Below are 13,280 nucleotides of genomic sequence, written 5' to 3'. Positions count from 1 at the left end.
TTTTTTGTTTCTCCTTCTTTGCCTTTTTCAATGAATCAATCATTTTTAGTATTTTATTTTATTTTCTCTGTTGATGTTTTACTATGCCTCTTTGCATTATTTTTAGTGACTAATCTAGAGGTTAAAGCATGCATGTTTAACTTATCATAGCCAACTACCTCATGATCAAAGGAAGAAACTTACAACAGAATAATCATATTTACCCCATCCCAAGGTATGCACTACTCTTTTCATATATTTTCTAAATATACAATATTTACAATAAACATTACAGCACATTGTCATTATAATATATTGTCATTATCTTGTATTTAAAGATTTGATAGTCTTTTGACAGAATTTAAATTTGTATTCTGTCATTCTTATTGCAGTTGCTCTGTATGTAAGACGTCTTGTTTCTCTGGCGACTTTGAAAATATTTTCTCTATCTTTGTTTTCAGAAATTTGTCTTGGCTGTACATTGATACAGTCTTCTTCATATTTATTCTACATAAGTTTGATTGAGATATTTGGATCCATGATTGAATGTCTAAAAAATTAAAAACTTTTAAACGATTATTTAAAGTATATTTTGTACCTTCATAGTTTTTCCACTTTTTATTGAATTCCAATTATACATAAGTTAGACTGCTTTATGCTGTCCAACAGATCGTTGAGTCTCTGTTCACTTTTTTCACCTTTTCTGTTTCTCCCTGTGCTTCAGTTTTGATAGTTTATATTGATCTGCCTTCCAATTTACTGATATTTTTTGTGAAATGACATATCTAACGTGAAACTCTGTTTTTGAGCTTGAGAATTTTTGTTTTATTTATATAGTTTCCATTTCTCTAGCGAGATTCCCCATCTATTTACTTTTCATGTCCACATTTTTTTTAATTCTTAAAAATATTTCTAACATCTATTTAACATCCTTATCTGTGAATTTCAGCATCACTAGATCTTTTCACTTTGGCTATATGTTTTTCTGATGATAGTTCATATTCTCCTGTTGCTTCTCACATGTAGCAATGTCATTACTATATCGTTACTTGCTGGGCTTTATGGATACCATGTTAGTGAGAATATGGATTTTGTGATGTTCCTTGAGTTTTCTTTTGGCAGGTAGCTTATTACTGACCAGGGGCAGTTTATTACTGACCGATTTCTAGTTTAAATGATCGACGAGATCATTTCGAAGTTTGTTTGAAGTCCTTGTTAGCTTACGTTCATAGTAGTTCTTAATTTAGGACTATTCCTAGTCCTAGATTAAGTCCTCAATTAAACATGACCTTTTTACCATCCCAGGTGAATCCTAGCTCTTCAGTGATCTACAATTCTGCCTGATCAGAATTCCAGACTTTTAGTATTGTGCCATCACCCGAATTTTCATTCAGCTCGCAGGTCCCCAGCTGCTGCTATCAGTGAGAGCTGAGACTGTCCTTCTCGTGTGGGGCAGAGTCTCAACCGAATCCTGCAGTGGCCCCACAAGTTCTGAAGCAGCTTCCTTCTGCCCTCAAATTCTAGTTGCCTCCGCAGCACAAACTTTGGTTTCTGACTTCTCAACTTATCAGTGATGCTGTGTTCTTCTTAAGGCCTACTTTTTTTACCTCTGAAAAGAGCTTCCAGGTGGGAAGCTTGTGGAGTTGTTGGGGGCACTTACATGCTTTCCTTTTCTTGGGAACAATGGTCATGCACTGACTGGCATTCAAACTCTGAAAATGGTTGTTTTGCAGATTTTGTCCAGTTTGGCTGGTTGTTTACAAGAAGACAGCTGGTGAGCTGTAGCTCCCTCATCCTGGCCAGAGGCTTGTCCATTCACGGCCAGCGAGCCTTCCTTCCTGCTCTTTCTAGGACTGTGATGTGGGCTCAAGATCACTGAACACTCTTCTGTCTTCTCTAGGCTCACTTTGGAGGAGACTGTGATGCACTTACCATGTCCCTTCTTGGTTTCAATAGTCAGAAAGCATTTGCTAAGACAGAACTGAAAACCCCACTTTCCCTCACTCTGCTAATGGTGTTGAGTCATGGTCCTTGGATTGGGAAGGGCAGGGAACTGGCTCTCCCTCTTCACGATGAGAGGATGTTCCTCGGCATCATCCATCCCTGGGGCTTTCAGCCAACCCCGGAAACTAGTTTATGAATACATTGCATGTGATTACTTCTGCGGAGAGGAGAGTCCATCTGATTTTTCTGCAAAATATTAACCAGGCCCTAAATTTAAATGCTTTTTATACTTGAATTAAAAACTGTGTATTGCACTAGTCTTCTCTTTGTGGCCCTAGAAACAAAGATGCTATGCTGATTTTAAAGATATGACAAATAAAACACAGAAGGTTAAATAAAATTGAACACAGGCAAGTCAAGGAAGAAAAATCCAGAAAACTCAGCAGCCACTACAAGCATAAACTTCTACTCTGGTAGAAAAAGATAAGAAGATGAGGATCTCCTTAAGCAGCCTTTGCTCAGTATGGAAGACAAATGCAGACTGGATGCCTGGGACCTGCTCAGGACCTTATAGATAGTCCTGGGCACACCAGTCAGCTTCTCACTGCCTCAGATTCTTCACCTAGAATGTTATAGGTGGTCCTGGGCACACCAGTCAGCTTCTCACTGCCTCAGATTCTTCACCTAGAATGTTATAGGTGGTCCTGGGCACACCAGTCAGCTTCTCAATGTCTCAGATTCTTTAGCTGGAATAAATACATCAAGAAAGCTGAGACATGTCCCCAGTGATCATGCAGTGTGACTAATACCCAAGTAACCAGGTATCCTCAATATATGCAGTTACTTTGATTTAGCAAAGTACACTAACACCTAATACTTCAACCACATGTCCTTAAAGCCTGGTGATTGATATCAAGCATTCTGGGGAAGGCCAAGCAATCTGGGGACTCATGAATTCCTGACATAGCATGCAAAGCTGTCGGCGTAGCCACATGTGCCTTTCAGGGAAAATAAGCCACTGCTTTTTTTTTTTTTTTTAAATCATGCTCAAGGATAATCCTCACCCCAAGATGTTAACAAGAAACAGTAAGTAAACTATTAACTCAGGACATTTTATTTCTAAACAAGATGATTAGGAAACCGTAAAATCCCTAAAAGTTACTCCAGTTATTTTCTCTCTCCCTCAGCCCTAAAACAGGGTAGTAGTCCTCCCAAACTGTTTTAATATCAAACATTGGTAATGACTTCAGAGCCTCAGTGTTGCAGACACCAGCTCCACTTTATGACTGCACGTGGTTCTAGGAAGGGCTCCTGTGCCCTGCAGATGCTCACCCAGATGCCCCCTACAATACATAAAACTGCTTCAAATAAATGCCATTGATTCCACAGTGAGTAACAAGGTTTCTATAGCAAGTGTCCTGGAACTTTCAAGTAATGCGTGAAAAACGGCGATCACACCTTTCCTGAAAGTGACTCTTGACTCTTAGACCAGGGCTGGCCCAGGGCCACTGCATCCACCAGGTCAGTTTCCAGCTGGCCACGTCCGATGATGGGAGGCTGAGCTGAAGAAACCAGGATGTGAGCAGCTGAGGGGTGGGGAGTGCCCAGCTGACCTCTGGCATTTCTACCACCCGGCCAGCCTGGCCCCTCCTCTGGGCATGGAGGCGGCGGCAGCGTGGGGGGCCCTGTGATGCGGCTTCTCCCAGCATACCTAAAAGGTCCAGAATTGAGGCAAAACAACAAAGTATGGCTTCCTTTTTCATTAGAAACTTGAGTAAAACCAGATTTTCAAAAGACGTCAATGAGAGATACGCAAAAGCTAGAATTAGTTGAATACCAGCATTCCACTCCTATTGAACTAATGGAATATAGATCCCAACGGACAGTGGGTTCCAAGGAAACCACAGAGGCCCTGATGTCCAAGAGCTTCTGTTGTATTTTCTTATGTTAAAAAATGTAATTCTTCCCCTCCTTTTCTAAGAACACTCTAAAGATGTGGTCTGCCCGTTCTTAGAAATAATTGCTTCTCTCCCAGAGCTTACGTGTCTTCACAGTGATTGCAGACCACAGGTGGAATTTCAGGTGTGCTTGTTAGCAGTGAATGAGAGCTGGCAGCTCTGCTGCCTTTCTGTTTCCTTGGGTTTGGTTTGGTTGCTCAAGGTGCCCCATGCACTAGAGGAAAGAGAAGTTGGTCAGGCACAACCAGGAGCACCAGATGAAATGCAGGGCGCCCAGTTACATTTCCTTTTGTTTTGCCATTCATAAAAAAACAATGAATACATTGTTTTTTATGTATTCATTTTAATTTTAAAATATTAAATCAACAAATAAGAGTTGAATATATTCAAGGTGTGCAAGGTGATGGTTTGATATATACATTGTGTAATGATAACCACAAATTAATTAACACATCTGTCACCAGCCATAATTACCATGGTGGGGGGTGAGGATGCTGAAAATCTGCTGTCTCATCCCATTTGCAGTGGACAATACATGTTATTAGCTAGAGTCCCCACACTGCACATTAAGACTCAAACTCATTCAACCTATCACTGAAAGTTTGTGCCTTAGACCGACACCTCCTCACTCCCTCCATCCTCCCCTCACCCCATGGATCCTGGCAGCCACCATTCTACTCTCTGCTTCTGTGAATTCCACTCTTCTAGATTCCACAGATGAGTGAGGCGGGCATTAGTATTCGTCTTTCCATGCCTGACTTATTTCACTTAGGATGGGGTCCTCCAGTTTCATGCACTCTCGTTGTAAATGGCAGGGTTTCCCTCTTTTTTTTTTGAGACAGAGTCTTGTTCTGTCACCAGGCTCCAGGCTGGAGTGCAATGGTGCGATCTTGGCTCACTGCAACCTCCGCCTCCCAGGTACAAGGAATTCTCCTGCCTCAGCCTCCCAAGCAGCTGGGACTACAGGCACGTGCCACCATGCCCAGCTAATTTTTGTATTTTTTAGTAGAGACGGGGTTTTACCATGTTGGCCAGGATGGTCTCGATCTCTTGACCTCATGATCCACCCGCCTCAGCCTCCCAAAGTGCTGGGATTACAGGCATGAGCCACCGCGCCCGGCTGATTTCCCTCTTTTTTAAAGCTGCCTAATCTTCTGTTGCATGGCCGTACTGCATTTCACTTCTCATCCACTGAAGGACACTTGAGGTGCTTCACCCCAGGCTCTGGCTCACGATGCTGCCGTGGATGTGAGGGGACAGGTATCTCTCTGAGTTTCAGTTGTTTGGGCATTGACCTGCTTGGCAGGCAGAACTGCAGCTCCCCGATTTTACATTCCCAGAGGGCTCTCATTTCTCCAGGTCCTCACCAACACGGCATTTCCTGGTTTGGTTTGGTTTTGCTTGTCTAATAGCCGACCTAATGGGTGTGCGATGGTATTTCATGTGGTTTGGATTTGCATTCTCCTAATGATTAGTGATGTTGATTACATTTCCATGTGCTTATTGGCATTAGCACATCTTCCCTGGAGAAATGTCTGTTGAAGTCCTGTGTCTTCCACTGAATTTCAGATAAACCATGAGTAAGGTCTTTTAAGTATATATGTGTGTATGTCTGTGTGTATATATGTGTGTGTGTGTGTATATATATTATATTATATTTATATGAATATATATTTATATATAAATACATTTTTATTTGTAAATATTTATATATGGTGTGTATGTATGTATAAATATTATGTATATAAACACACACACAAAAAAAGTGTGTGTCTCACACAATATTAGAAATGTCTGTATACTAAAAATTATCTATTGTTTATCTAAAACTCAATTTTAATGGATGTCCTGAATTTTTATTTGATAAATTTAGCAACATCAGAAAGTAAAAACTTTCATAGATCTAGAACAATCCTTAAATGTCTTATAATTTTGCTAAGGTCAAGTCTGAAACAGTCTAGTGCATTTTTGTGTTTGGTTTGTAGCCTTACTTTATTAAAAAATGTAATTTCATTTTGAGATCCTCCAGACTAAATCATTTGAGCCTCACACTCTTTGTGTGACATTATTGGACTCCCTTAATGAAATTATAACTCAAGCAAGATATTTCATTCTCTTGTAGTGAATTAGCTTGGGCTGCGAGGGTTTAGGAGGGCAGACCCTTCCCTGGTTTATGTTTGTTTGGTAGAACAAAGAAGGCACAGGCAATTTTATATCTGAGTTATTTATTGTTCTCTCTGTTGCCCATCCCTACTGAAAACAACAGCTGTTAACGGGCTCCTGAATGAATTTCACTGTGAACTCTCCTGGCCTCTGGAAATCTTGGCTAAGGAGGAAACAGGCTCAGGCTCAAAAGAAAAAGAGCCAGTTTCAGGCTGGGTCTGGACACCTGACGGCCAAGGGCAAAGAAACCAGCAGTTCATGTTTTCTTGAGAAATCGCACTTGGGGCAGGTACACAGTGCCACAGTGAGGCACCTGCAGAGAGCTGTCCTTATTACAGTTTGATGTAAACTCAGTGACCTGCTGGGAAATCCCGCCCAAGGGTGTCCACAGCTTCCAAAGGAGAGGGAAGGATCCCGCGTAGCAAAGCAGCCAATGCCACAGCCAGTGCCCTGGACCCCAGGAAATGGCTCTATGGCGCTCTGCACTGTGTTGGATGAGTAACGCTGCTATTTCTGCCTGCGGCGTCTTAACCAGTGTGGTCCAGGTTCCTAAGGGCACACAGCAAACCGCGCGCGCTGGAGGGTGCCTGGGAGTGAGGGGCTGTCTTTGCCGTGTCTCTGTTGGAGCCTTCTCTGCAGGGCAGTGAGTTCTGAGTGCAGCGGTTTAATTTAGGGGTGGAAATCTCCAAGATTAGGAACTTTTCTTTGGATCCCTTTATCAGTCATTTTTATTTCTGTCGATCATACCTCAAATGCACCATTTCTTAATCTCCCTGTTGAGGAAGTAAATCGCTGAGACCGTGAGGGTGGAAAAGCGTGTTTTGTTAGTGAGGAGCGGCAGTCCTGGTGGGATCTGCTTCCACAGCCATGCTGCACTGAGTGGTGGGACCCAGGAGGCAGGGCCTGCTTGGCCTTTGCTCACCGGCCACAGGCTTCAGGCATCAAGGACGCTTGGCCATTTCCGGAATTACTGTGCATGCTCTGCTCACGTGGCGAGCTCCTCCTTCCCTCCTCTGCTTCTACCAAACGCCCGCTAAGTGACAAGTCCTTTATTTTGAATGCATGTCAAGTCTAGAAAGCAAATTCTGCACTAACGGGGAAGGATAGTCTTGGCTTTATTTGCACCATTCTCTTTTAATTGTGAGATTGTTTTACGTGTCTTAGTTCATCTCTGTGACATGATCTTGACAGAAGGCTCTGCCCTACCCAGGACCTTGTAAACAGATGCAAGGTCGTCACCCTGGAGACAGCTGCTTAAAGTTTTAATGGATGTAGGCAAGATGAAGGGAGACGCCAGAATTAGGGAGAAAGAAGGAAGTCGTAGAGTTTTAAATTAAGTGGAGAGAGGAATTTGATAAAATGCTGTCAGATAGTAAAAGAATGAATCAGAATGAAATGGCTGAAACCGAAGTGACCTCTCCACCTCCCTTGTCCAGCCTTCAGTAATAAGAATTTATAAAATAACTGAGTTTTTCTGAAGCTCCATGTCAAAAGTGCATTTCCTGTTCTTTTCTTTCCAGATAAAGTAAGCATACTGTCAACCTTCCTCGCTCCCTTCAAGCACCTGAGTCCTGGCACCACAAACACAGAGGATGAAGACGCCCTAAGTAAGCGGCTTCCCTTCCCCAAAGTAGACAAAGGCCCCTGTGTCATGTGTGCAGGGATTCCCCTGCTGTCCCCAAAACCTGAGATACCTGGAGTCATCTGGGGGCTCTGTTTGGCCGTACCTGGAGAGACGGTAGACAGTATCTGCTTTCATTCTGCTACAGAGTGCCATCTTCTCCCGCAGTCCCACCCACACCTGCAGTTCTGTCCTCATCTGTGATCCCCTTCTCATTTGAGGTCCTGTCCTCACCCAGAATCCCATCTCCACCTACAATCCTGTCTTCGTCTGAGGTCCTGTCCTTACCTGGGGTCCTGCTGTAACCTGCAGTCCCATTCTCCCCAGCAGTCCCATCCTCACCTGGAATCAGCCTCACCTGACATTCCTTCCTTACCTAAAGGGCAGGAAAATGTCAGTAAAGTCTGTGGGACTGAGAACCCCAGGGATTCCAAGAAATTAACCAGTTTTCTTGGGCTATTTTCTCCTCTCCTTCCTTTGTTTTTCCTTCCAAACTGGAAAGAACAATAGTCACGGTGTCTTAGAACACAGGTTGTACACGTATTTAACAAACAAAAGGCCGGATGGGAGGCTTCCTGTGTAAACATTTCTGGTGCATGAAACTGGAAAGGGCCCAGGCAGTGTCCTCAGGATGGCACAGGTTGGTTTAGGAAAAGGATCTGAGTGGTGTCTCAGAGGAAGACAGCGAGGGTGGGCATCCAGGAGTGTGTGGCTGCAGGAGCTGGCCTCTGGTTCGCAGTAAATTGTGTGGCATTTAACAGAGGACGAGACATTCCACATCATGTGGACAGCTCCTCAGATTTTACCACCACCTGGCAGTTGGCTCCTTTTTCAACCAGGAAGAGGTCAGCACACGCCTGTTGCCATGGGACAGGAGGAGGCGAGGTGCCCTGGGTGGCTGCAGTGGGAGGATCTGCAGGGGATGCTGTGCACCTTGCCATCCACCTGGGAAACACAGGCCCTGCCCAGCCCAATAATCGTTAACCGCATTGGAAATAGAGGTCGTTCCGTAAAAGCACATCACAGCCTTTGAGGGTCAGGACCAGAGTGAAGGTCAATGCCTTCTCTTGGACCCCTTCTCTTCTAGACGTGGAAGGAGGGAATTAGGAGGAAGGTGATCCAGCTCGAGAGGGCTCAGCCCAGACTCTGTACTCCCTCCCCAGCTCCCTCTTCACTTGAGTCTCGACTCAAGTGAAGCTTTGACACAGGTCACTTCTGTTCTGTGGTGAGCCAAAATGGAAAATTTCCAGATGAGTCCATTTATTGATCACTACTTCCGAAATCCGGGATAGAGAAAGTAAAAGCACACAACAGACCTGTATATGTGTGCATACACATACACACACCAGGAGCACACACACACCCCAGGGCACACATGCACACACATGCACACCCCAGGAGTGCACAGATACACATGCAAACACACACCCCAGGAGCACACACACACACACACCCCAGGAGTGCACACACACATGCACACACACCTCAGGAGTGCACATACACACACCCCAGGAGTGCACATACACCCCAGGAGTGCACAAATACACATGCAAACACACACCCCAGGAGTACACACACACACACCTCAGGAGTGCACACACACATGCACACACACCCCAGGAGTGCACATACCCAGGGGTACGCACATACACACCCCCCCAAGCTGAGCCTGAATGTGGACAGACGTACCTGGAAACATGTGGAAGGGAAGTCACTGTTTCCTCCTCCTCCACACCTGGAGCTGCTGGGATCCTGGCTGGAGCTGGTCTCCCTCAGGAGAAAAAGAAATGAAGCCTCAGCAAGGGCCAGAGGATGTTTGGGGCACGGAGCGAATGGTTTATAACTTACAGAGCACAGCGGCTGCCTTTCTGTAGCAGCCAGAGGCCAAGACCTGGAGAAGTAAACTGCCTGGCTGCATGGGGAAGTTACTGAGATTCCTGAGAGATGGACATACCCACCCCACGCAGGAGCTTCTCCTCCCCCCGCCCCTTCCTTAAGAACCCCGACACTGGGCAGTTAGGAGAAGAGGGGGCCTGAGGAGGCCAAGACTTTCTGGAAGCCTCAGGCTCTGTCCTGGCAGCCAAGCTGCCTTGGGCTGTGAGCATTAGCTCCCAGAGCCTTCCGCTAATGGGCAGAAACTTAGAGCTAACGATAACTTTACATTATTTACAATAGTTACACCGAGAGCTACAGTGCTCTCCGGACGCTTGAGAAGCCTCCTTTTCAACCAGTGAACTAGTTGCCCCCCTTTGTGCAGATGCAGCTTATTTTAGTTATTTTCATAGATTGTTCAAAGACAAACGTACAAATGAATCCACCTTCCCTTCACAGCTCCCGCAGCATGCACTGCCCGTGCAGCCTTATCCAATTGCAATCCAGATGCACTGGAAGGTAGAGAAAGGGGTGTGTGTGTGTGTCTGTGTGTGTGCGGCATGTGTGGTGTGTGTATATGTGTGTGCCATGTGTGAGTTCATGTATACATGTGTCATGGGTGTATGTGTGCATGTGTGGTGTATGTGTGTGTGCAGCATGTGTGGTGTGTGTACGTGTGTGGCATGTGTGAGTTCATGTATACATGTGTCATAGGTGTATGTGTGGTGTGTGTGGTGTGTGCACAGGTGTGTGTGTGCAGCATGTGTGGTGTTTATATGTGTGTGCCATGTGTGAGTTCATGTATACATGTGTCATGGGTGTATGTGTGCATGTGTGGTGTGTGTGTGTGTGCAGCATGTGTGGTGTGTGTACATGTGTGTGGTATGTGTGAGTTCATGTATACATGTGTCATGGGTGTCTGCGTGTGTGGTGTGTGTACTGTGTGCACAGGTGTGCGTGGGTAGCATGTGTGGTTTGTGTACATGTGTGTACCATGTGTGAGTTCGTGTATACATGTGTCATGGGTGTATGTGTGTGTGTGCTATGTATGTGGTGTGTGCACAGGTAGGCATCCGTGTGTGGCATGTGTGGTGTGTGCACATGTGTGGCATGTGTGGGTTCACGTGCATGTGTGTCATATAAGTGTGTGTGTGTGTCTGGTGTTTGCATATGTGTGCATGTGTGGGGTGTGTGGATGTATATGGTGTGTGTCTGTGCACGTGTGCATACACATATGTGAGGAGCAAGGGTGTAGTAGGAGCACACATGACCTTGCCCTGCCGCCTCCAGTCTTCGCATTTCGCACCCTGTGAGTCTGTGCGTCTGGGGGCCCCAACATGAGCACAGTTCCCATCCCACCATGGCGTGGATTCCACCTTTTGGCTTCCCTGTGGATGCCAGAACCTCACAGAACCATGGCTTTTGTCTGTGGCCAAATGCCCTCATCTATGGGCGCTTGGTGGGGGACAGACTCGCTGGGCACACACCATGCCCTGTACCTGCAGCAAGTGGGCCAGGAGCAGCCACAGGGAGAAGCCCGTCACCCAGAAACTGGTCTGGGCTGAGTGGACCGAGCAACTCCATGTTTCTCAGTCATGTCTGCCTGGGGCAGTTCACTCTGAGGAGCTTTCTCTTCCAACACTGAGAAGCCATGAGTGCCTGCCATCTGTCCTCTGTCACCTCTCTGATGACCACTGCTCAGAGGTTGGGATCCAACCCAATTCTTTGGGGAACAGCTGAGCCCATGGCTGCCCAGAACAAAGGCAGCCCTGGGCCCTGGAGCTGTGCTGGAAAGGGGTCTCCTGACAGCCACACCTGCTCCTTCCTGAGTCCCAACACCCCAGGCCCAACCCCGTAGGGTCCCGTGTGACGAGCCTTTGAAGGAGGCCCTTCTGCAGCTACCCAGCCTGCCAGTAACAACTCTGCAAATGCCAGGAGCCACTGCCTCCCACCCCCAGGCCCAGCCTCCCTCCTGCTGCTTCCAGACCCTCTGCCGTGCCCTGGAGAACCCCGGCACCTGCCTTCCTATCGCTAAGCCAGGCTTCATGTAGGGAACGGGCTGCTGGGCCACAGAATAACCTTCACCAGGAACAACATTATCTCTTCCAATGTAGCGTGGCACGCCGCCTGGCTGGCTCCCAGGAGCCCGTCTGACCCACAGACACGCAGCATCATTATTAGTGATGCGTGTGGTCCCAATGATGCCATGCAGCGGAAGCCGGGCGTGCATAACGGCCCAGCAGAGGACGAGCAGCAGGAGCCAGAGGAGAGGACGCCTGAGCTCTGGAGCCAACGCAGCCCTGCACACGGTGGGTGGAGGGCGGCCAGACCCATCAGCCCCGGCCCCACCTGCTCTCCACCAGCTAGGACATCCGGCTTTGCACAGCCAAAAGAACAGCTTTCACTTGGAAAGCAAAAGTTTCAGCACAATCATGACAATGTAAATGTTGGCCTTTCTCCCTAAATTGCTGTCCTTTAGTGCATTAAAACTTGAAAGTTAGCAACACGTTTACAGATACCTTGTATCAACCCGGCACCACACTCACAGACGCCCCGTGTCAGCCCGGCACCACACTCACAGACGCCCCGTGTCAGCCCGGCACCACACTCACAGACGCCCCGTGTCAGCCCGGCAGCACACTCACAGACGCCCCGTGTCAGCCCGGCACCACACTCACAGACGCCCCGTGTCAGCCCGGCACCACACTCACAGATGCGCCGTGTCAGCCCGGCAGCACACTCACAGACGTGCCGTGTCAGCCCGGCACCACACTCACAGACGCCCCGTGTCAGCCCGGCACCACACTCACAGACGCCTCGTGTCAGCCCGGCATCACACTCACAGACGCCCCGTGTCAGCCCGGCAGCACACTCACAGACACTTTGTATCAAACAAGGTCACATGTAGATGAGCCTTAAGAGGATGCCCTTGAGAGAAGCAGATGGAAATCATTTCATTTTGCATTTTCCCATGCAGATGCCTCCCTGAGTTTTCAAATTGCTCATGATCATCCTATTACTGTGGCTTGTGGTATTTATCTAATAGTTCCAAATTATTTGCCTGCTTTTCTCTAATTTCTACAGTGGAAGGACACAGGCAGCTCTCTGAAAACCTGGTGCTGCCCACAAAGACCTCAGGGAAGCCACAGTTCACAGATGCCTCATATTCTAAAAGGTCTCTAGGATGAGGTGCTTGGCTGGGGTGCAGAGGCAGGAGGACATGCCAGGGTGTAGGCAGCCACCCACGGAGTCTCGCTGGGTGTGGGTTTCAATAGGAAAGGTGCGTGGAGTCCACATCAGGAATTTTCCAGGGAGAAGTGTGGTGTGAGCCCCATTGATGGGCAACAGGTCCAGGAGCTACCCTGTTCCCCCAGGGCCACCATGCCATTTTGCTCTCTGCCCAGCTCCCCTAGCATTCCCCACAGGGTTGATGTATGTGTACACATCAACACATACATGCACACACACAAGCACACAGGCACGTGCACACATGCACAATTACATCTGCACACACGTGCACATGCACACACACCCACACATGCACACACATGCACACGTTCAGGCACACACTGGTACACGCACTGGTATGTTACACACTCAGGCACTGTTTACCAGCTGGAGCCCTCCAGGGGTTGGTAAGAATCAGTTTCCAGTCTAAGTGACTCTGAGGAGGAGCCTTAACCAACAAGGTGTGTGTGTGTGTGTGTGTGTGTGTGTGTGTGTGTGTGTGTGTGTGTGTGTGT

General features: G+C 47.1%; 1 protein-coding gene across 1 annotated transcript in view; it reads left to right on the top strand.

Moving 5' to 3' along the window:
• Nucleotides 1-13,280, top strand: part of ADARB2 (adenosine deaminase RNA specific B2 (inactive)) — a 455,637-nt gene that overhangs the window by 292,629 nt on the left and 149,728 nt on the right. Inside the window, exon 2 of the mRNA XM_032266161.1 lies at nt 7,565-7,651. Coding sequence (XP_032122052.1) covers nt 7,565-7,651 — 87 coding nt within the window. The remainder of the gene's footprint in view (nt 1-7,564; nt 7,652-13,280) is intronic.

Source organism: Sapajus apella, unplaced genomic scaffold (genome assembly GCF_009761245.1).
Source record: "Sapajus apella isolate SASKATOON/1434 unplaced genomic scaffold, GSC_monkey_1.0 scaffold155, whole genome shotgun sequence".
Lineage (NCBI taxonomy): Eukaryota > Metazoa > Chordata > Mammalia > Primates > Cebidae > Sapajus > Sapajus apella.
Note: the sequence above shows the minus strand (reverse complement) of the source record. Positions and strands in the feature narration are given on the sequence as shown.